The sequence below is a fragment of the Rattus norvegicus genome, chromosome 2, assembly GCF_021556685.1.
Source record: "Rattus norvegicus strain SHRSP/BbbUtx chromosome 2, alternate assembly SHRSP_T2T, whole genome shotgun sequence".
NCBI lineage: Eukaryota > Metazoa > Chordata > Mammalia > Rodentia > Muridae > Rattus > Rattus norvegicus.
In genome coordinates this window covers 92,641,959-92,665,832 of record NC_141535.1, presented here as the reverse complement: position 1 = coordinate 92,665,832, position 23,874 = coordinate 92,641,959, and the positions used below count along the sequence as shown (strand labels likewise).

At 43.8% G+C, this 23,874-nt stretch overlaps 1 protein-coding gene across 2 annotated transcripts; it reads right to left on the bottom strand.

The window, feature by feature from the left end:
• Window positions 1-988: 988 nt before the first annotated feature.
• On the bottom strand, window positions 989-22,301 carry Impa1 (inositol monophosphatase 1). Of its 2 annotated transcripts, none has more exons than XM_087635367.1 (9): window positions 21,973-22,301; window positions 19,890-19,955; window positions 18,955-19,088; window positions 16,822-16,926; window positions 14,796-14,841; window positions 13,640-13,748; window positions 12,001-12,109; window positions 3,720-3,871; window positions 989-2,357 (listed from the first exon to the last, which is right to left on the bottom strand). In XM_087635367.1, the coding sequence occupies exons 1-9, from the start codon at window positions 22,126-22,128 to the stop codon at window positions 2,242-2,244; spliced, it is 993 nt and encodes a 330-aa protein (XP_087491493.1). In that variant the 5' UTR covers window positions 22,129-22,301; the 3' UTR covers window positions 989-2,241.
• Window positions 22,302-23,874: the final 1,573 nt, after the last annotated feature.

Genomic DNA, 23,874 nt, shown 5'->3' with positions numbered 1-23,874 from the left:
TTTTTCTCACTAACACTTTAGAGTTGTTGGGTGCCAGTTCCTTCCTTACACAGCTTCCTTAGCAGGATCTGAGTGTCCGACCACTCCTTATGCACAGCAGGTAACGCCAACACCCAGCGCTATCCTGCACACTGCTGCTTACGCACACAGGGGCGCCAACCTTACCTCAGAGACGCATAGTTTTAACGGTTCTTCTGCCGACTCATTTGTATTTTCTAATCACAAGAACATGAATTAGACTTAGTCCTACAACCCATGTCTCTTTGTCTTGGACTTCAGGTTAGAGACCTCCTTACATACAGCCTCAAGCTGCAGCACACAAACTTTAACATGTTTCCAAAACAAAGGATCCTCAACGCGAGAGTCAAAGGTTCTCAGGAGACCAGGGAAAGAACCCTCCGAAAATGAGAACTGGGGCGCATAAATGCTGGGATCCAGTAAGTTAAGTGTAAGAGGTTCTGTTACATTATTTAAAAAAAAGATTTTTAAGTTATTTTGGGGTAATTTTCCTTTCTGATCATCTTTTTTCCACATCTAAGTGCTGTTTAGCCAGATAACACTCAACTGTACTTGGAAGAAAAAAATACAAACAGCTAGCCAGAGGGGAAGGGTGTTTATCTATACTGGGAAAATCTATATGCGAAAAATGAAAATACATAACCAATATTAGTTTCAAATATCTGTAACCAAACTCAAAACCCCTAAAAAGCGCTGAGACTATAAACCTTGATAAAATATCTTAATTTTACCTTTAATTCAAATTAATTAATGGGCTGGAGTGCAATCAGGCAGTGCAGTGCTTAATCTAACAAGTACGCGGCCCTGTGCTCAGTGCCCAGCACCATGTAAAGTGTGTGTGATAGCCTATGTCCGTCTTCTCTGCATCTCAGAACCTAAGAGGGTAAGGCAGGGCCATCAGAAGGTCAACCTTAGCTATGCAACAATTCTGAGGCCAGCCATATACAAATAAATACAATGAAATAAAATGTTATTTGTAAGTAAATAAATTTAATTGCAAAAGCAACCTGTCTTGTAATAGGATTTACATGGTTCCTGATGTTTTAAATGCATGTAATTAGCAGCATAAATACAGTAATTGCACGGTCCAAATCAGAGTATCATATAGATTTAATATATCAAATCGTCCAACAACAAGGTAATAACTGCCTTGGAACTTTACAAGAACACCTCATTTTATCCAACGCAAGGTTCAAACATACTAAGAACAAAGTCTGCTCCTATGCCAAGCGCCAAGGCTGGACAATGAATTAATCCTTTGAAAAGGAATAGGAGTCATTGCATTTTCTTGTGTTTGAGAGGCCCAAGACCTTATAGAATAGCCAAAGAGAGCAGTGGTGAAATTCAGCAAGTTTTGAAAGAAATCAAAAAGTTCACCATGAACGCCACAATACACAGGTCACACCAGCCAACACCACGGTATGGATCTGAATGTGAATACTGCATTTCCTAAAACGTCACACTGCCACTAACTGCACCAGGTACATGGAAGACGTCTGTGGAAATTTCTCTCTAGCGTGGGGGCTCCAAACAGAACCTACAACACACAGCAGTATACTAACTGCAGAAATGCCAACTAGAAGCAATGGCCTCTGGCAGGGTGGCCCTATGAAATGGCACAACAATATGAAATGTAAAAGGACAGTGAGGAAACTTTTACTTCAAAACAGGAAGCCACAGTAGAATGGTTATCTTATTCTGACACATTAGAAGCAGGAATTGCAGCTTCAAGCACTCAGTGTGAGGTGTCGATTGGAGATCGCCTACTGTCTGACTGGCTCTGCACTAGGTGCTGTATTACAGTGATTAATAAAACACGAAGGCCCTCTGCACAGGGAGAGCCTGCTGGTTACAGCCTTACAGACTTAATCAAATATGGCTTTTGGAACAAAGAGAAAACCGCTTACAAAAAAGAAAACTTTCTAGTTAAGAACTGTGCATATAAATAGTAAATTAAGTTGAAAGGGATCATATGGGCTGGGGACTATTTCAATGGCTAGTTCATTAATTATACTTCCTGTATATTTTCCCCAAGGATATTATTACATGCAAATTTTCTTTCAATAATCAAATATTCCATCTACTTTTGAACATGTCATCTGTAAAAAAAAGTTCCCGCTTAAAAATCAGGACTGCAAAGTTAAATTTAAATCAGTGACATCATACATCTTTAAACATCCCAGGGAGAGCAGGTGTGACGGAGCTGGATGCGGTTCTACGTGCCTAACTTTCGTCGTCTCGTTGTAAAGGTATTATCTCAAGTTCTTTGGCTATTCTTTCTGCTAATGCTATATTACTTGCAGCAATTATTCTCCGAGACATCAAATCGAATGGTCCACCTGAAATCAAATCAAATATGGAAAAGTTATACTTGAATGAAACAATTGAGAAGATAGTACACAGCTATATCCTCTGGCCATGCAATATTTTAATATGCTCAAATTCTCTTAAAAAATGCATCACCCAGGGTCAGCTTTCATCCTCGAGGATGAAAGCTTCTAGGCATCTTTTCTGAGTAAATACCAACGTGGGGAATTTTAATTGGACAGCCAGATCCTCTTTCTGCTTCTCGTGAGCACTCTTCCATTTTGCCCCTGTCAGAGGTCTGACAGGCACACTCACACTCACACACTGTCACATGTGTGAGGTCTGAAGACAGGCACACTCACACACTGTCACATGTGTGAGGTCTGAGGACAGGCACACTCACACACTGTCATATGTGTGAGATCTGAGGACAGGCACACTCACACACTGTCATATGTGTGAGGTCTGAGGACAGGCACACTCACACCCACACACTGTCACATGTGTGAGGTCTGAGGACAGGCACATTCACACCCATGCACTGTCACATGTGTAAGATCTGAGGACAGGCACACTTACACACTGTCACATGTGTGAGGTCTGAGGACAGGCACACTCACACACTGTCATATGTGTGAGATCTGAGGACAGGCACACTCACATCCATGCACTGTCACATGTGTGAGGTCTGAGGACAGACACACTCACATCCATGCACTGTCACATGTGTGAGGTCTGAGGACAGGCACACTCACACCTACACACTGTCACATGTGTGAGGTCTGAGGACAGGCACATTCACACCCATGCACTGTCACATGTGTGAGGTCTGAGGACAGACACACTCACATCCATGCACTGTCACATGTGTGAGGTCTGAGGACAGGCACATTCACACCCATGCACTGTCACATGTGTGAGGTCTGAGGACAGGCACACTCACACCCACACACTGTCACACTGCTTTCTTCACACTTCCCGTTTCAGCATGCTGAATCTTATGGTTACCGGTGAACCCTCTGAACCCAGGCTTATTCTCCTCAATCTCATCTTCTGCTCAGAGCTAATATCTAAATGATGCAGGTCAGAGCAAACCAGGTGGAGGACAGAGCCACTGTTCACTGCCACTATGGTCCTGGGCAAGTTCATGGTCCAAGCCTCAGTCCTAGGAGGCCAGGCCTCTCCAGGCCCCTGGGGAACTCTTGCTATGCACAGTGAAGAGTCGCAATCGTTCCTCACTATGCAATGCCACGAGCTACCCCACTGTCTCATCTGCTAATGTCTGATCCTACAGAGACCCATCAGCTTTACTTTCTGTTAGGACATGTCCCACCGCTTTTTTAGGACTTATATGGCAAGAAAAGCCTCAATGCTTTGGGGTGCCGTGGTTTCACCTGTCACATCCAGCAGCACTCCGCCAGCCTCTATGACGATGATGCCAGCTCCAGCCATGTCCCAGCAGTGGATCCCCATCTCGTAATAGGCATCCGCTCCTCCCGTTGCCACAAGGCACATATTAACAGCCGCTGTCCCAACACTCCGGATTCTAACATGACCAACAAGATTGGAGGAATTAAAGAACTCTCAAAAGGAGTGTTTCTCCCTCTACACGGTCATCTCCTTCTGAATACCGCCTGAGACTGCTTACCTTAGTCTTGAGAATATCGCTGGATAAAAGCATTCTCCAATTTTAAAGTATATAACATTTAATGACCAGGGCAGGTTAAGAGCATTTGCGGCTCTTGCAAGGGTAGGGTGGCTCGTATGATGGAGTCCCAGGGGACCTGATGCCCTCTTCTAGCTTCTGCAGTCCAGTACTTATGTGGTACGTACGCACATATGTGCAAGCAAATATTCATACACATAAAATAGGAATGCATTTTTTTAAAAAAAATCTTATCATTATATACTATGTAAATCATGAATTTTTCACAAAGCAATCATTCAATAAGATAAACATGATAATAAAGACTTTAAGAGGAAACAAAACAAAACAAAAACACACCAAAGCTAGCCAAATGTGACACACACCTATAATCACAGTACTTGAGAGGCAGAAGCACAAGGATGGTGGGTTCAAGACCAGCCTGGAGTACATTGTATCAATGTTGTCTCAAACAACCACCACCCCCCACCCCCACCCCGTCCCAAAACAAAAAACCCCAGACAAACAAGAAGACTGATACTTGTGTAGGTTCCTGCTTCTGGAACCCAGAACTTAAATGTCTTTATTTTACACAGTGCTATGTGGGTAGTCTCCAGCCGTGTTTAAAACACCACATCACTTACTGGTTAGTAGCTGGAAAGCCTCTTGCTCGAAGCCACAAGAGGCTACCTGGGTCCTGCATGAACAGCTGGTCTTTAATTTTTAAAAAGTCAGTGCTTTCTACAATTAATAGGAGCTTTTAAATGCTCAAAAAATGTCAAGTGCATAACAAAATAAAAGACTCTCAAGTCATCTTACAGGAAATGGCCGAGCAATGACAATCAAGCCGGACAAGCATAGCACAGTACAAATGCTAATCTCAGTACTTGGGAGGCCAAAGCAGGAGGCTCAGGAACTCAAGACAAAACACGAGAAACCATGGGCACTCGTGTTGAATGTGCTTCAAGTATAGGCAGAAGAGGGAGGCCAGGGCTGGGGTCTCACACCTGCAACCCCACACTTGAGAGGCCAGTCAGGAGGACAAGAGCTCGAGGCCAGCTTGGGCAGAATTAGACCCTGTCTCGAAATCAAGTGCATGGCAGCAACAACCACAACAAAAAGGAGGCAAGGAGCAGGGGACATAATGTCTGTAAGTCACTTTCAAACGATGCACTCTGATGCCTTTAAGATGTGTTTACTCATCTTGTTTATTGTTGTTGTTGTTTATTGTTGTCATGGTGGTGGTGGTGGTGACAGGCTTTCACTAAATGCCCCAGCCTGGGTGGAGCTTTGTCTTCCTACTTCAGCCCTTCTAACAGGGCTGAAGCTACAGGTGACTGCCACTGTATCTGCTTTAAACGCCATCAGTGACGGACATTTAAACCTCTGGAAATGGGCAGAGATACATTCCCTCAAAATATTTATTTTTCAAAAGTACAAGAAAATTAATGAATTCTATGTTTTTCCATGTATCTAAAAAAGCAAAGAAATACAAACAAAGACTGTACAACATCTTTCATAAAGCCAACCTTAAAAAAGGACAGGGATGACAAGACGCCTGTCAGCTCGAAGGGTACCCCACTACCCCCCCCACCAAAGGGCAAACCCACTGACTCCAAAGCTGAGCGTAGGCCCAGCTCACCCTGGACTATAGGAACTCTAAGGTTAGACAAAAGCTGGCATTCCTTAGAACTGGTAAAATCAGTTCCTGTCTGCCAAAGGGAGTCACTTCCCTTACCACTGGCAGAGAAGACGTAGGGCTCCATTGGCACACACCTGTGGCTATGCATCAAAGCCGGAACCAGTTTCCGAGATCCCTCAGATCCCACCAAAGAACTTGTTAGATACACATTTCAAAGCCTTCACACCAGACTCCTGGCCTTCCCTCCCCTGGCTACTCCCTCTTTGTGAGTATTCTCAGTGTATGGTCTTGTCGCTGGCTCCCCTCATGCTCTCTTGCCCCCGCTGTACTCTGTTCTCCAGGTCTCCCATCACTTCCCAGCCCTGGCCACACTCAATCTACGTCTCTCTGTTCTGGACTCCTCCAGATGCACCTGGCTGTTCTTTCTGTCGAATCAACAACAGAAACCTTAACTACATAATGGAGAGATCATGTCAGCACTTTCTTTACTCACCACAGACCCCCTGCCCTGCCAGAATAAAACCTCTTTGACTGGGAGTGTGTTTTACAACTTACATTTATATCAAATGTAATGAAGAAGTAGCAAGAAAGAACAGTAATTCTAATTAACTGCACATGACAAGTCTTAGCTTATGAAGAAGGTACGGTGAACAGGATGCTAATACTTAAAATGCCAGACTTGAGCACAACTATAAATCTGGTGATATTCCAGGCTACATAGTAAGACCCTGTCTGAAAGGAAGCGAACTGAAACCCAAACCCAAGAAGGTCTGTGTCCCTCCTTCTTATGTGAGATATGGGCCATGTGGACCAGACAGCTCACGAGCATACTCTTGTGCTCCGCCACTCAGAGACCCCTCGAACAGTCATCCCTACAGTGAAACTTCTGCTGACACCTCTCTCGTGAGCTCTCAGGCAGGGGGTTACACAAAGCACTACTCTGCCAGCAAGCCACGAAGGCAGGGACCCAGATGCTTCATCTGATCTTCCTAGAGAGTTAAGAGAGCTTGCACTGCATCAAAAGACCTGGGTCTGTTCTCACGCTCAGCTGGCTCCGGCTTCCTTCAGATTTTCATGGTGAAGACAGTGAAGGGGTGCCTCAATTAGACCCTAAATGCAGTGCTTACAAATGATGTATTAGTAAAAAGTACCGTGTTTATCATAAACCCGTTCTTTACTAAGCCTGTCCAGTTTGAGTTTACACAAAACTGCAGACTCCAGAGGAAACATTGGGACTGCATGTGATTTTTCTGTACCTTGAGAGTGCAGTTCTCAAGCATGAACCGAGACGGTTATGCCTCAATCTCAGAACGCTGGACACCTCGGCATCAGTTCTCCCAAAGTACACAACTGGTTCAGCACTGTTCACTTCGTCTCCCGCCTGCTGCCTCACGGTGCTCTGTATGAGCGATTCTGAAATGCCAGGGACAACTCAACCGGCCGAGTACAACAGCTCTTATCCTCGGGACCATTTTCCTCTCCCAACCACTGGGGCAAGGAAGAAAATTATGTTTTCCTCCAGCTAACAGCAAAGTAAAAGCTGAAGTACTGAGCACTTGACTGTCTCACAGGCGATTTATGGCCTACGGTTAAAGTCCAAGCTTTCTCCACACTTTAAACAGCCGGCAGCTTTTAAGAAGCACCTTGTTCTTGCCTCAAGGACATCATTCTTTGGGCCTCGAGAGCTCCATGTTCTGGGAGGTTCTGAGTGGCTAGGTGACAGAACCTCTCATTACTCTGTAGACCACAGACTCACAAATCATAGTTTATACCACGGTCAACGGTTCTCGGAACGTCCTAACTCCTAAGGGGGAAGTTAAATATTAAAGGAAGAGAATGACCCGGAAGCCAGCGCTGTATCCCAGCTCCCTCGAGCTCGTCCCCTGTAGCCACTTCAGTGTCTGAACCTCTGAACTCATCCGTGAAGCAAGCCTACATTAGATGAGCCTTGGAGCATTATCATAGTCTATCCCTGATGATCACTGTCAGGAGAAAGAAGGTAATGACAATTGGCAATAAGAGAAAGTCTTAAAATTCCATTGTTATTCATGATCTCTCCCTATGCAACCCAGGCTGACCAAACCACCCAGTCCTCCTGCCTGGGCTTGCTCAGTACCCGAGATAACAGACACGTGTTACAGAGCCTGGCTTCTCATGGCTTCTCGTTCATTTGAGACAGTTCTTCCTGTGTGGCCAGGCTGTCCTTGAACTATTCTCTACAGTCCTCTTGTCCAGTCTCCTCCAGGCCACGGTTACAGGTATGCTCTACCAAACCTTGCTTCAGTGGCTTTTTAAGGATTATTTTTACTGAAACAACTATTACAAAGGTCAGAAAAATGCTACTTATATAACTAATACCTGTATTAAATTTGGGGAAATCAAATCACTAGCTTTTCCTAGAACCTCTAGGATGTGTACTCCCTTCAAAAACAAAGAAACAAAACTTTTTCAGCCAGGGTCTCACTATGTTTTCCAGACTAAACCCTAACTTCTGGAAGCAAGCAATCCTCCTGCCTCAGCCTCCTAAGGAGGCAGTAGTATTAACATATGACATCGCTCCCAGCAACATTCACATCTGGCTTACCCATCCTTCCATTACTGAAGGACTCTGGAGTTGGAGGGCGGTGTTATGGGTGTAAAACATATAACATGAACACTCAAAAGGCTAAGGCAGGAGGGTCTCAAGTTCCAGGTCAGCCTAAGCCACAGTTTCATCCTATCTCCACAAAACAAAGCAAAATAAATAAATAAATAAATAAATAAATAAATAAATAAATAAATAATATGTGTGTGTATGTGTATACAGAACATTATAGAAAGATTTAATAAAAAGAAATCTGCTAAAATTATAAACATTTATAAACATAAAAATTCAAAAGCAAAGAACTCATGAAATAAACAGTTACTACAAATAATACAGATAGAAATCACAGGAGAAGCCGTGGCAGGACAATGGAGGCTGATGGAAAGATCTCGCTCTCTGTATTTACAGGTTGTTATCAATGTTCCTAAGGGATGGATGGTACTGGGCTTTGTATGTTTAGGTGGGCAATTATATCTTATCAATTAAATCTGAGGTTATTGTGTTGTGTGTTCTTTTAAGTGATGATTTGAGTGTAGGAAAGTGTGTGGCAGCAGGAGACACTGGGCCGCCGAGGAGTTGGGATGTGCTTCCGCCGAGATGTCTAGCCGATATCTTGGGGCACCAGGGTGCCAGACCTAGTGAGGTAAAAGACGACTATACCTTTCTTATTTTTTATATTTTACAACAGCAGATGGCGAACCAATGTGATGGGCAAGAATCCAGTAGTAATCCTAAGAGTTGAGAGAAAGTTTTTATTTTCTAAGAGGAGGCCAGCGTCCTGTTAAGTCACGTGATCTCTCAAGGGCGGGGAATTTAACAAAGAAACAGGGAAGTAGCCTGGGCTGGCAGGCTATAGGTCCCAGGCTGTGTGATAAGTAATGGCAGCTCAGAGAGTTAGAGATTAAAAGCTGCTTTTTAAAGAAAATATTTTAGAAAGTCTTTCAGGATACTCGTATTCTTTTTAACGTGGGCTCCATGGGAATTTTGGGTTGAAATCCTAGTTAGACAAGCTACTTCTTAATTACAGGTATTATTAAAAGGTGATTAAGTTTGTTTTTAGAAAGAAGAGAGTAAAGAGATTACCTGAATCAGGTGGGGATTTTCATCCACGGTTCAGAACTGAGATAGGGAAAACTTAGTCACTACCTCCAAGTAGAGAGTTGTGATGAATGTCTGTAACACCAGGCAGAGTGAATGAAGACATATACTATAGAACTTATTAAGGTTAAATAAAAATCTGTGGCTCTAGGTAGAGAGCTTAACAGATGGAGATATTTTGGGCTAAAGTCCTGGTTTGATATGTTGCTTACTGAAATTGGAATTGATAGAAGGTATTTGGTTTGTTTTATGAATTACCCCGCTAAAGGCCATATGGCTCGTTGTTGCAGGCTAGCGAGGGTTTATGGTTATTTTTTATATCTTCTACAACAGGAAGCTCAGATTCTCTTAACATGGGCTCCACAGGAATTTGGGTTAATTTCCTGATATCACAGAGTACAAAAGCCTATCAGGCTCATTGTTTAGCTTACTTCCTTTTTAAAAAATTGTTTAATCTTCATAATGGGTGTGACTTTGAGTTTTATGGTTATATTATTACTCTGGGAGAGAGTGCAAGATACAAGCTTTTCTGGTTACAGACTAAGGAACACAGTATTTTGGGAGAAAGATTTTGTCTTTGTGTTTTTAAAAAGTGTGATTAGGCTCTGGAAACCCCATAGGATCATACTGATCAGGTTTGATAGAGGTAGACCGCCCAAAAAAATTAATGCAGAACCAAACAGAAAGAGATTTCGATTCTAAGCTTTGGTCTTGAGAGTTGTATTTTACAGAGTGTGCCTACTTGGATTCCTGGTCTCAAGGATTTTCAGCTGGATCCAGTCAGGACACATCGGCTACAGCATTTGCTTCATTCTTCTTACTCCCTACCCCCAAGGATATCTCAACGCCCATGTACAGCTTGAAAAAGTTATAGAGGAGTCGTCGCCCCAATTCCCTGGACTTTGGGGGGCTGAAAGTGGTTATTCTAAAGTTGTTTTTATGTGGAATTTAGAAATGGTTGTAATTTAACAGGGAAGAATTAGCTAGATTGAGTTATATAGTCGTAATCTCATTTATTAACTAAGCTAAAATCATATCTTTGCTTTGATACAGAATTGATTTGTTAAAAGTTTAAAAGTACAAGGTTTAGAGCCAGTCCTTCTATTGATGTCTGAGTTGATTGCACATGTGAGTTAAGGGCCAAACAGCAAACACATTGCTGACTTTGTGAGAGTACTTTCAAGATATTATTAAGATATAAAGACAACAGTACAGATTGTCTTATATAGGTAGTTTTCAAAAATGTCAGAAATTTAAAGTTATTTATCTTTTGTTGAGACATATCTGCTCCTAACAGTTCCCCTTTGGCGGATTTAATGAAGAATTTGAACATCTCTACCTCCAGATGAGGCAATACTTTGTGGCTAGGCAGCCACTGGACAAAGCTGCCTATTTCATCTGCAGGCTAATACTGTCCAGAAAAGGACAAATTATGCAGAATAGTTGACTGATAAACCCTGCCAAGACAAGGTGATCAGCCCTTCAAAATCTGCATTTCAAGAGTCTGTCAGTTGATTTTGGGCCAGAAGACCGAAGACTTGCACTCACGTGCTGCTAACAGGGGACTGTGCTAGTGGAGATTTGTCTCTACAACCTCTCAGTTCTAGAAGCCATGTTAGGCTTCCTTTGTGTATAGATATTTGGTCATCTCAGATTTCTAACGGGGTTGAAGACTGATTATAGTCTCATAGCCTATCAGGCTGTTTAACTCTGAATATACATATTTTATTAGATAGTTGTCAGATAGTATACAAGCTAGCCAAGATATAATATAGATTTTAAGTCTTTCTTAAGCTGGAATGGATATTTAAATGTTCTGTTTAACTGATATAGTGTTGGACTGGGTGTTAAATATATTTTATGCTTTTAATTACAAAATAATAATAGTTGTGCTCAGCTTATATTTGAGAGAAAAGTTTTTTTTTAATTAGACAAAAAGGATGAAATGTGGGATGATGTCATAGGTGAGGCAGGCACCTATAGAAGGAGACCTGTCATTGGATGAGAAGGAAGGATGGGCGGGAAGAAAAGTTTGAAGGAAGAGGAGTAGACTGGAACGAAGAGAGAGGAAGAGAGGAGGAGGAGAGGCAGAGAAGCCGTGGCAGGACAATGGAGGCTGACAGAAAGATCTCGCTCTGTGTATTTACAGGTTGTTATCAATGTTCCTAAGGGATGGATGGTACTGGGCTTTGTATGTTTAGGTGGGCAATTATATCTTATCAATTGGATCTAAAAAAAAAAAGAAATCACAGCACAACACGAAATTATTGTACTGTGATACAGAACACAGTATCAATATATTAATAACTTTTATCTATTAAGAAACATTTACAAATTGACTTATAAATGGATACAGTATATGTTTTATGCAAGAGACACACTTAGAATAAAACTAGACAAGGTTAGGAACCGTGGCGCACACCTCTAGCTCTCCACTGAGGAGGCTGAGGCAGAGGGACACTGAGGCTCGAGGGAGGCAAGGAGGCGACAGGACTGTGAACCTGAGGTCTGCCTGAGATGCACAGCAAAACCCTGCTGTAAAAATCAAAAACAAAATTCATCTCAAACCAAGATTCCCAAGGTCAACTCTAGCCTCCACACAAGCACAAGCACAGACCCCACCCCCACAAACACACAGAGAAAAATAACGACGAACCCCTTTAAAGCAGACCCTCTGGAGGTTTGGGTGGGAAAGCGGGGCCTTACCCATGGATAGGAATGGAGCAAAGCCTTTCCATGTTGGAGAGAACAATCTGCAAAGTCTCCGGCTTTCTGGACGAGCCCAGCTCGGTCACCAAGAGTGATTTGGTAATGTCTGAAAGAGGAAGCTATTTCAAATAAACTGCAAGCTCTCAATAAACAAAACTCTACAACAACAACTCTGACACAATTCTGAATAAAATGGGACATTTAAATCCTCTTTCCTAGTTTATCTGACTTTTTTTCCAAGCTTCAAATGTTAAAGTACTTATAAAATCGGTGTGGTGCTTGACACAGGCCTGCGACTAAAACATCATAGTAAATCACTTTTTAAAAATAAACAACAAAGAAAATGAACAAAAAATATTCCCTCGGTGAAGCCTTTAAGAGAAAAGTTAGGGCTGGGTATTGTGCTGTACATCTTTAACTTAAATACTCAACAGACAGAGGCAGGGGATCTCTCCGTTCAAGGCCAAGCTGGTCTACATAGCTAGTCCCAGGCAAGAGCTATAGTGAGACCTTGATTAAAAACAAATCAAAGCCAGAGAGAAAGGAAGGAAGGAAGGAAGGAAGGAAGAAAGGAAGGAAGGAGGAAAGGAAGGAAGGAAGGGAGGAAGGAGAGAAGGTAGGTAGGTTGGTTAACTAGTTTATGAAAGTCTGCAAAGAGCCCCAAATCCAGACTCTTTGCAAGTTCAAAGTTCTTATTACACTGAAAGGATCCTAAGGTGCAAACTCAAAAATATGATAGAAAGGTGACTCAAAAGCCAATCAACTATCCTACTGAGACAATTCAAACACTAATGTCTATTTCATCGTGTACACACACACACACACACACACACACACACACACACACACACACACACAAAGGTAAACTGGTTTCATACAGACAAGGTCCACACTCACAGACTCAACTCCTCTCAGATGGCACTCCATCCCCCAAAAGAAGCCTTGTATCTTTACTGAATATGGAGACTCTCCCACCATTATCTCCCAAGGCCATAAAATATAACAATAATTTATACAGCATCAATCCTGTACCCATAACTAACCTACAGACAGAGAAAGCAAGGGTAAGTGGCAGGTTACATGCACATACATCATTTTAACTGAGGGACTTGATCCTCACAGAGACTGAGAAACCACTGTGTAACCGTCTTAAGGGTTCTTAGGTGGCTCTGCTTGTTGGGAGCACAGACGGCCCTAGAACTCGCTTTACCCAGGCTGGCCTCAAACGCCTTCTGCCTCCACCTTGAGTGTAGGGATTCCAGGAAGATGCCACTGTGTCCAACTGATCTCAGCTTTAGCGTGTGTCATTTATGATTCACAGACCGATAAAGGGGTGAATGACGTTACATCACATCAGGAAATGCTAACGAGTTTGAGATGGTGTGAGGTGAGCTTCAGAACAGGAGCCCTGATGCCCACAGCCACACCCACTCCTAGTGACATCCTTCGGGTGCACCTGCTCAATGACATCTGCTTTTCTGCCCCAACTACCATGCTAAAAACCGGGGTCAGAAGGGGAAAGGAAGAAATAATACAATCGAGTCAGCTAAGACTTGCTAACCCAAAGGTCGATATACAAACACGGAGAACGCAAGCACTGTTTGCAGAGGGCACCAGCACCGGAAGACAAACCCACCTTCCTGCTGCGAGACCCGAAGCTTCTGACCGTTACAAAAGGCGCCTTTTCCTTTCCTGCCCGTATACATCTTATCTTCCACACAGCTGTATACAACTCCAAACTCCATCTGCACAGGGAAGCAAGTCTCTTAGCAAACCCGGGTATCTTCCCATTAACTGGCATCAGTTTTATGAATAAAGCAGCAAGAAAATCTAGTCCATTAATAAAATATGTTCCAGCGGCTGAACGGTGGGGAAGTATTGCCCAAACACAGTAGGCCATCAGAACTCCATCCTTCGCTCCCACTCAAGTGTAGCCGCAGAGAACGCTGCCCTTCTCCCAGCTCCGACGGACAGGGCTCTTTGTTTTCTACAATGAACACTGTGTCCTCCTGGGCCAAGAGTCCCGCTCATCCACTCGCCCACTGATCCTTCTTCTCTTCTGGTGCCTTCCTGCTGCTCGAGTGTAGCAAACTAAGAACTCAGAAGCAGAGCGCCCTCGACTGCTCAGGCTGACTGTGATCAAGGCTTGTTTAGGAGCATGTGGTGTACCAGGTGACCAGTACAGCCTGTGAGCAGAGTCCTACGCAGTGACTTATGTTTCAAATGTGTGCCCGTTGCTAAGGGATTCAACTGAGAGGTTCGTGTATGCCAGGCAAGGGAGCTACCACTCAGCCTTGGGCTTTCATTTCTTAAGTGTGCTGTTCCTACCACAGTGCTCAAGCCCATCACATAAAGCAGCCAAATAGCCAAACAGCAGGGAGCAAGCAAAAGGGACCACGGTCATTACCGAGGTTACTCTGCTGGGTCTCCATCTACGTATTCATTCATGTCTATGTTTCTAAACGCACGCCGCGTTTTCAGTCACCCTCCGGCCCCTGACAGATGAAGCCATGCTTAGAAATGTCCCGCTTCGTCAGAGGAATTGCGAAGCCACACTAACTCCTGACATGGCTGCGTGCGTCAGGATAGTGATCTGGGTCCTTCCCTGTGTTCACGTCCTCTTCCCAACAGTGGCTTCTCGGGAAACAAACCGTATCTACTGAGAACGTGCGTGAACACGTCCCCAGCCTTGTAGCAAATGTTTACAGGTGGCACAAAGCAAACATGAAAATTTACATTTTTCTCAGAAAAGAAAAGCAAAGTATCTTATAAGCCATATGTTTAAGACGTACCTCTTTATTTACAACGAAGCCAATCGAAACAGCTACAAAGGGAAACCTTTAAAAAAAGAGACAAAATCCACAGACTAACCAAGACAGAATAGAATTTCAACAAGTACATATACAATTGTTTTCAAATCAATTCTCATAACCTCTGAAGACAGAATGAGTGTGCGCGCGCACACACACACACACACACACACACACACACACACACACACACACACGCATGAGACACCTCTACAGAAATTAGCTAAGTTCTTAACACTTAAAACAAGGTTCCTTACATTTTCCTCATTAGCCATAAGCATAGGCAGCAAGGAGAAAAACACTGTCTTTATTCTGACGTGAAACTTGGAGCTGGATGATAGAAAAATTTTAAACTGCTAATCACAGTGATTTTTTAGGGCTTCCAGTTTGCACATAGACATCTCACACACAAGAAAATCGGAATTTTTTTTTAAAGTTCAGCAAAATAGGTTTAAACATAATTGGAATGGGCTATGGTATTTAACATTGAGTCCTTATTTTAATAAAAACGCTCCACTTTTTTATTCAATGTATCTCAGGCGGTGTTCCATATTTAAAAGACACAGAGTCTTAGCACGTGTGGGTCCTATGCTTTATAGCTTTATAGCTTAGTACCTGTGTATGTAGCACACATGCACACACATACATACATACATACATGCACACACCACACACGGGCACATATGCACATGACTACAAGACCACTGATCCTTACCATGTCAGGGACTATACTAAGTTCTTATGAAAGTGAACGACTCTGTGAATGCCACCAAGAAATAATTCTATGAACAGGTGTCACCAATATGGCCATTTTATAAGGTCTTTTTTCTTTCTTTAAGATATTACTATGTACTTTAAACTCAGTATGTAGCCCAGGCTGGCCTCAAACACGTGATCCTCCTGCCTCTACCTCCCAAGTGCTAAGATTATACTCTCATATCTCGTGCCACAGTGGTTGTGAAATGACATAACCCAGACATGTCTGAGAGGAGGAACTCTCAGATGAGGAACTGGCTTGTGGGAATGTCTGTGGAGCACTGTCTCAGTTACCAACTGAAGTGAGAAAGGTCAGCCCACTGTGGGTGGTGCCATCCAGGGCAGGCAGGCCTGGGCCACAGAAGAACCAGAGATGGGAAGCCAGTGAGCAGTGCGCCATGGTTTGTGCATCTAGCTCCTGCCTTGAGCCCCCGTCTTGGCCTGCCTCCCTCAATGGCGAGCTGTAAAGAGTAAGAAGAAATCGGCCTGTCCTCCCTGCGCTGCTTGTGGTCATCACTTTATCACAGCAACAGAAAGAAAACCAGGACATCTGGCTCTTACACATTTTTTAACCTTTGTTTTTATTTCATGTGTATGAGTCTGTGAAGATCAGAAGAAGGTGTTGGATACCCTGGGCCCAGAGTTACAAATGGCTGTGAGAGGCCATGTGTGTGCTGGGAATCTAACCTGGGTCCTGTGGAAGAGCAGTCAATGCTCTTAACCACTGAGCCAGCCCTTCAGTCCCGGCTGGCCTTAAGCATTTTTAAAACCAAGGCTTAGAGCGAACAGCTTGTCCATCGTCACAAAGCCAATAAACAAGCTGCTGGACTCAAACCTCACTGTGCAGAACCCACACATTAGCCCACACCCTTTTAGCGACATTTCTCTCTGCAGTGAACTCTGTGCACGGAGAGTACCCCATCAGTGAAGTCAGCAACTTCTTCACTGGTCTACAGGGCTCCTGTTACTCTGTCACACTTTTGTATAGTCTTCACAGAGAGAAAAACACTGGTGACCAGGCACACCGCATCACAAGTCCACACAGACAGAACCATCTGTCTACTTCCTCCACATCTTAGAAAAGATCTGCACAACACGGTTAACTCCACCACCCATCTCACACACAGCTTCTTCAAATAAAGAAGCATAGAGTGCTTAGGCTTATATGATTCCCTAAAGTCTGTGTTTCTTGGAGCAGAGACTCATCTAGTGAGCACACAACAGGAATCACACTAAAACCATGAATGCATACCGGTGCACAAAGTTGGTCGTCCCGTCAATGGGATCAATGATCCACGTGGGCTGCTCTGTGAAGACTGTCTTTTCCCCGGCTGCCACAGATTCTTCACCAATGAAACTGAAAACAAGAAACAAACTCTTGACACCTAAACTGGACTCAGTACTTTAAGCTCAGGGTCTACCACGAAGCACAAGCCAAGTCTAGACTATTGTTCTGTTGTATTGTTGCTCTGTTAGAAAGAAAGGAAGAAAGGAAGGAAGGAAGAGAGAAAGATAACAATAATAATAATAATAATAATAATAATAATAATAATAATAATAATAAGAAGAAGAAGAAGAAGAAGAAGAAGAAGAAGAAGAAGAAGAAAACATGACGAAGCTCTATTTTCCCCAGAGCAAAGGCCTGTGAAACAGCACAGAGTCCTAAGTTCTAAGTGTGATGCTGGCATAAATACAGGGAAAAGCACACACATCTGAAAAGGCTATCCTTAAAATGAGAAATTTAAAAAACACAGTGATCTTAAAAGTAAAAGCACGGGGAGGGCATGGCTGCAATGCCATAATCCCAGCACTCAGGAGGTACGAGGGCAGAGAATCAAGGGTTCCTGGCTAGCCTAGGCAAGAGCGAGACTGCCTTAAAATCGAACAAACTGAAAGAAATACCAAAGGACCACGCATTCTCTAGATCCTAGCAAGACACAGAGCTCATATATCACTTCCTTGAGTGTGAACTGACTTCTGGTCCAAAGAATGCAGCAGGGCTGAGTGGTACAGCCTTGCTTCTGGCCTGGTAGTTTCAAATGTTCCCACTGTTTCTCCCTCCTGGTCCTAGAGGAGGCCAGCTTCTAGGTAGCTCTGAGAATGACACAGAAGTGAGGGACCGGAGAAGCCACCAGCAGACAGCCCACAGGGAGCTGGAGTTGCCACAACTACAGAGGTAAAGGGTCCCTCCCTCCTACTGGGACCTTGGTGATCCACTGACGAAAACTCCCAGAGATCTCAGTCAGGGTCATGCAGCCAAGCTACTCTCTACTCTGGCCAAACTGTGAAGCTCTATGTCTGTCGTTCAGAATGACTTTAGAGGAGCAATTCATAACAGAGAATGTTACTGTTACTGAGAATGTAAAGTACCTACAGAAATGACCGTGTACGACTGTCACATTGATTTTAAAACGGTGTCTGAGTTCACCAGTTTTCTTCTCGCCTGTTCTTTTTTTTTCCCTTTTTTATCATTTGACACTGAACTGTTTAAATATACATATTTGTTCACTTTTCCCTTTTTCTCTTATTTCTAAGCCTTTTTATTGGAAGGGAGGAAGTTCAGTCACAACTTATCTTTCCATCTCAGTGACTAGAAGACTGACAGTGGCCAATGTCACAAGGAGGAAGATGTAACAGCACCGCAGCATAAAACCCTCAAAGGATGGCTTTTAATTTCCAAAAGTTCTGGGGGCTTCCACCTACAAACAGAGCTCTACTGCTGGCCTTGTTTCCAGCCTGCAGGTTCCTGAGACAGGGTCTCACTGTGCAGCCCTGGCTGGCTACACAACTCCCATGCTGCTTACCTGCTCCTCCTGAGTGCTGGAATTAGGGGCATCTGCCATCCTGCCTGGCTGCAACGATGTTTCTGCTGAATTTGGGTCTTTTACAGGGTTTTCTATGGAACTTCCTAATGCTAGCATTTCTCTTGCATATGCGGAACTTAGCAATGCAGGGAGTTTAAGCAAGCTTTTCAGTTGTGCCTAAGGCAGCAGACCGTTACTTCCACCATCTGAACATTCCTCCTGTCAAAGATCCCTCTCTCCCGACCCGAGAACCACAGGACAAGCAATGAACCTAACCCAGCACCCAGGGCTTCCTGCTCAGGATTTGGAATCTTAACCAGTGAGGTAAAAATATATAAAAGGTGAGTCAGAAACAGCCAAGCCATCAGTTAAGACCAAGACCACACACACACTATCCAAAGCAACAGCCCAGAAGCCACCCACAGGGTCATCCTGGTCTGGGCTGCCCCATACCCTCAAACTGAGCTCCTTTTCAAGTCAAGTCACCTGTTACGACTCTGGGTCTAGAAACATTTGCCTCATGCATACACTTACTCCAACCTAGACTTAATTTTATCACCATAAAGTGGCAGAAGAAATACCTGTGATATGGGTATTTTTCCTTTATAGAAGACATAAGCATTTTTTCAACTTTTTGGTCAGTAACTGTTACCAAGTCGGCTGGAGAACTTTTAATCATGACATCCATCTTATTTTTTAGAGCTTCACGAATCATCTAAAAAAAGTATTTGATAAGCAATTAAAAAAAGATGTAAGAAATTTAAAACCAAACAAGAAGGTAAATTGCAAAGATAACTTCAAGTATTCAACCGGTCTTAACATGTTGTTAAATGTTCTCTTTCCAAAAATGTCTATGAAACAAGACACTTTAGAGTTATGACCTTCTGGGTAAAATATTATATAATTTTAATTTGTATCTTACTTTAGATTCATGACTGTCATGGCACAAGCTACAAACTGAAAAATGCAGCTGGAGATGCCATGCGGTGTCAGCGATGCTTAACATTATCACAGGCCTAGGCCCCACCCCAGTGCCCCCTCCACACACTGAATCCACACATACACACATACACACACATACACAAACACATACACACACTGAATACATACACTGAATACACACACATACACACACTGAATACACACACTGAATACACACACACACTGAATACATACTGAATACACACACATACACAAACACACAAACACACTGAATACACACACACTGAATACACACACATACACACACTGAATACACACACACACTGAATACATACTGAATACACACACACATACACAAACACACTGAATACACACATACACAAACACACTGAATACACACATACACACACTGAATACACACACACACACACACACACACACACACACTTTTCACTGTATTTACAGTGTTTAGTAGAAAAGCCCGTGTAGATTACTCAGAACACATTGTGTTGAACAAGACTGCACTACAGTATCTACACACCACACACTATGGCACCCAGACTGTAGTTCATACCTCTCCAGCTTGTCTTGCGAGGATCACTGCATAATCCATGCACTCCTGCCAAGGGTCTGCCATTATCTAAACATAGTCAACATAGATCAGCACAAAACAGTTAAACTGTGCAGGCATTCACTTACTCAAGTGTCTCAACTGGCAACACTTTTGACTCACCCCTTCCCTGGTCCCCAGTAAAACTCATCTTGAAATATTACATATTTTACCTCGTAGTAAACACTCTGGTACTGTTGTTGTTCTGAGTCAATGTTTCATATAGTCCAGGCTGGTCTCAAAGCCAAGCATAACCTTGAACTCCTGATCCCCTGCCTGTCCTTTCCAAGAACTAGGATTACAGACAGGCAGGGGCTATTTTACCCAACTTTACAGAAGTATTATCAAAGCAAACAATGTTCTGTGAAGTTGCCTCCCAAAGTGTCCATACAACATCCCATTTTGGGATGTGGCTCTGCCATATCTTATTGTGAGGGGTTGTGGGGATCCCCCTGAAGCCTAGGTAGATGAGGTCAAGACAGTCTATGGGTTAGGTGTAGAATAAGATACAGAACACAGGAAAGGCTGCAAGGAAAACACTTTTAAAGACAAAGGAACAAAGGTTTTGTTGACTCAGTGCCAGGGAGTTGAGTGCTTTGCACATGGAATTTAAAATAAAAAAAAAAAAAATAAGGTAAGGTGAAGAATTTAAGAAAGATTAGAAATACTTTGCCCCATATTCTATGGACAGACTTTACAGAATGCATGCTCGATTCTGATTTGAAAGTTCTCTACTTTGCCTTATAACATTCTGAGAGAAGAAAACTCTAAAATATAATTATCAAAGCAAAGGTTCCGTTTACCTCCTGGACTTCAGGGAGGGGAAGCGTAACCGTGTGACTTGCCAGCTTTCTGCTGGCCTCTAGAGACTTACCACAGGCTTGACTACATACTAACGTGAGTTCCTAGCCCAAGGAAGCATGGACGCTGTCATGCCCAGAAAAGGTGGCTGTCTTTATAAAGCCATACTCTGTCTGCTTCCCAGCTGAGGACAAGCTCCACACTGTGCTTCCTCTTTAAGAGCATCTGAAATCTCTACCCTGTGGTACTGGAGAGAAAGAAGCAAAGGGGACCCGGAGCACATGGACAAGCTGCTGCTGGTTACTGCTTCATTTCCTTGTTACTTGATACAAGGTTGGCTTTGTCCATCCTGGCTCAGTCTTCCGAACGCTGGCTGGGATTGCAGATATGCCATTATGCCTAAGCACCTTTTCCTGTGATACAAGCGTTCAAGTATACAAGCGTATAATGACCACCTTGAGCTATAAACTTGTCACGACAGGACATTCTTAGGTTGGGCCTGCTTCCTCACCAGAAACTGCTCAAGCCACTCCCACTTCACCTTGTGACAGACAGCATGAACAGAACACCTCCCCATTCCCCCATGACCCTTTCAAAAGATACCCAACTATCTTCAACACAACAGATGCCAATCAACAGACACTTGCAGGAAAACTGCTTCTGCGACGCAGCTTTTGGTCATTTGTATGCATGCTACATTTTCTCAATCGGTTCTAGTACATTCTTTGAAGAAAGGAAGCTGATAAATGAACATTTCTGAGGTGCCCTAAAATCTAGAGGTCCAAAAGAGGGAAGAGACAAGGGAAGTCAATTAAGAAACGGTTCTCTGGGGTTTGTTCTTTTTTTGTAGGATACGGTGGAAGGCAAGAATGGAGAATTTAAAAGCCTATGCCTTGAAATCCAAATATAGCATATAGCGTTAGCGCTACATCTCAGAAGCACTTTTTAGCCTTATTGCTGGTAGTTCACAAAATGTGGCCCAAGTCTTGGTCCTTTTCGTAGCTGGTATATATAAATGGCTCAATAAAATCTTTTATTTCAGAGACCTTTGCTTCAAGACTTGTTTTCACGGGTGTCATATCCTATCACCCTTCACTCTGGGAACGAAGTCTTACAGAGTTAAAACTATTTCTATCCTGTACAGCCGAGCTACCCGCGTCACTTGTCTCCGCTCCTGACGCAGGACATCCCCGGACCCGGTCCTGCTCTTCCCTAACCGTGTAAATTCGTGAGCCTGGGAACTTGCCGTGTAGAGCCCTGAGGTCTTTGGCAGAGTCGGGCTCATTCTGCGACGTAGAACCTCAGAGACCGAGGACCGCCTGGCGAACCCACTCGGCTGTTTCCGGAGCACTACGGAGAGCACCGCCGGGAGGAGGGCCCGGCAACCGCCCCGGCTCAGCATGGGAACAGCTTGTCTGCAGCCCACCAGAAACCCACGCCTCGGACACCGAATAACGCTGCACGAAATGCAGGGACAGAACGGACTCACCTCGCGCGAGCGCACCGCAATCGATGCTCAACCGCTGGCGTCCGAGGGCTCGGTTCTTCGGCTCTTCCGGAGGTAACGGGGATTGCTCCGACAGGAAGTCCCGCCCCATTAAAACCTATGAGCGGGGACAGGACGTCTCGAAACCCCGCCTTCAGCCTTCAGTCTTCGCTCTGCCTGGAGCTGATAGCCAGGCTCAACTTGCCTTTGCAAGGTCTGGATCGGTTGAAGTTCTGGCATTCTCCTGCATACCCTTTCTTCTCTAAGAATCCCCTCTCTCCACTTTTGTCTTTACTAGTTCATATTTTCCCATTTCCCTTTCTCCCATTCTGCTCTTTGTGTCAGAGATAAATTGGAGTTGTGACTGTTATTGTTAAACCTGTAAGCCTAAAGGAGATTTTTATTTTTTGATAATTGACTGTCAGAAACAACTCTCTTCTCAGTAATTCATTTAGACACAGGTTGTTTGTTGTGGACTTGACTGCTGCAGGCAGTTGCTCTCCCCACCTTCAGACTCAGTACTAAGGACGGAATCCAGGGCAATATACAAGCACTCTATGTTAAGTCACTCCCATTATTTAGCGTAGGTTGGCTTCTGAAGTCTTCGAGCACCATGCCTTCACTTCCGGATTACAGGCACGTGCCACCACACCACACAGCAATTGCGCGCTCTTTCGTGCTTAAAGTGTTACAATTTCACGAAGATTCCCTTCATTATACAGATAAGAAAACCGAGGCTTGGAGGAGTTAGGAGATTTGTCCCAAGCTCACACAAGATCATAGCACCCTGACGCCGAAATCCACAGACAGAATATACATGGCTCAACCCGGTTGCTCTGGATGACCAACAAAGGCTAGTTTATGGTTCTTAAAATGCTTCCTCACGTGGAATGGTACCATGGTAGGTTTGTTACTGTTAAGTAGAAGACTCTATCCAGATGACCTATCCACAAGAGGACCACAGTGTCCTTGCGTTATTACTTGTGAAGTGATTGGTTCTCAGGAATCAAGACTAGAAATTATTAACGATATGCATGTAACATGTCTCAGAGATGAGTGGCAGGGGTGGCGAGTCTGATTTGTAAACCCACGGAGAGCCAGAGTCTGCTCTTCTGAAGCCTGCTCCCCTAAGACATGGATGTAGACATCTATCACATACTCACGGCTGTTTGATTTTCCACAAAAGGCCTTCAAGGACTCAGTTTTGGGGCCCTCTATTATCAGTTATTTGAAAATAAAAAATCTTATTAGTGCACGCTAACAGGCATGAATACGTGAGCAAATGGGATTCTCTAGGAGCATCGTCTTTAAGCCTGTTATCAGTGAAAGTGTTTCCACTGACTTGGCCAAGCAGGACAGAGGAGGGAACAGATATCAGATGTCTTCACATTAAAGCTGTTGCTAGCTTCCTCCATCAGATGAGCAGGACTCCAGGGGGTTTATGGCAGCCTCTGCTGCTGCTTCTGCCCTGTAGTCAGGTAACTCAGGTTTTTCAGTACAGTTCATTCTCCTGCCAAGTGCACAAACGTGTCTGAGGTTCTGATCGATTAAAGCAGCACTGCAAGCTGGTGTCACAATGCATAAACCCTTGCTGCTGTGTGTGTGGAGGTTGGCTCTGATGGCTGTGGAGACCCCATACATGACAAGAGGGAAACTCTGAGA

What these genes read in the sequence shown, in the direction of transcription:
- Impa1 (XM_087635367.1), bottom strand. Translation starts at nt 22,128, where the DNA reads ATGCTGAGCCGGGGCGGTTGCCGGGCCCTCCTCCCGGCGGTGCTCTCC. An exon ending in AGACCTCAGGGCTCTACACG is followed by an intron (nt 19,956 to 21,972) that starts GCAAGTTCCCAG and finishes GACTATGTTTAG; the next exon opens with ATAATGGCAGACCCTTGGCA. An exon ending in AGTGCTGCTGGATGTGACAG is followed by an intron (nt 2,358 to 3,719) that starts GTGAAACCACGG and finishes ATTTGATTTCAG; the next exon opens with GTGGACCATTCGATTTGATG.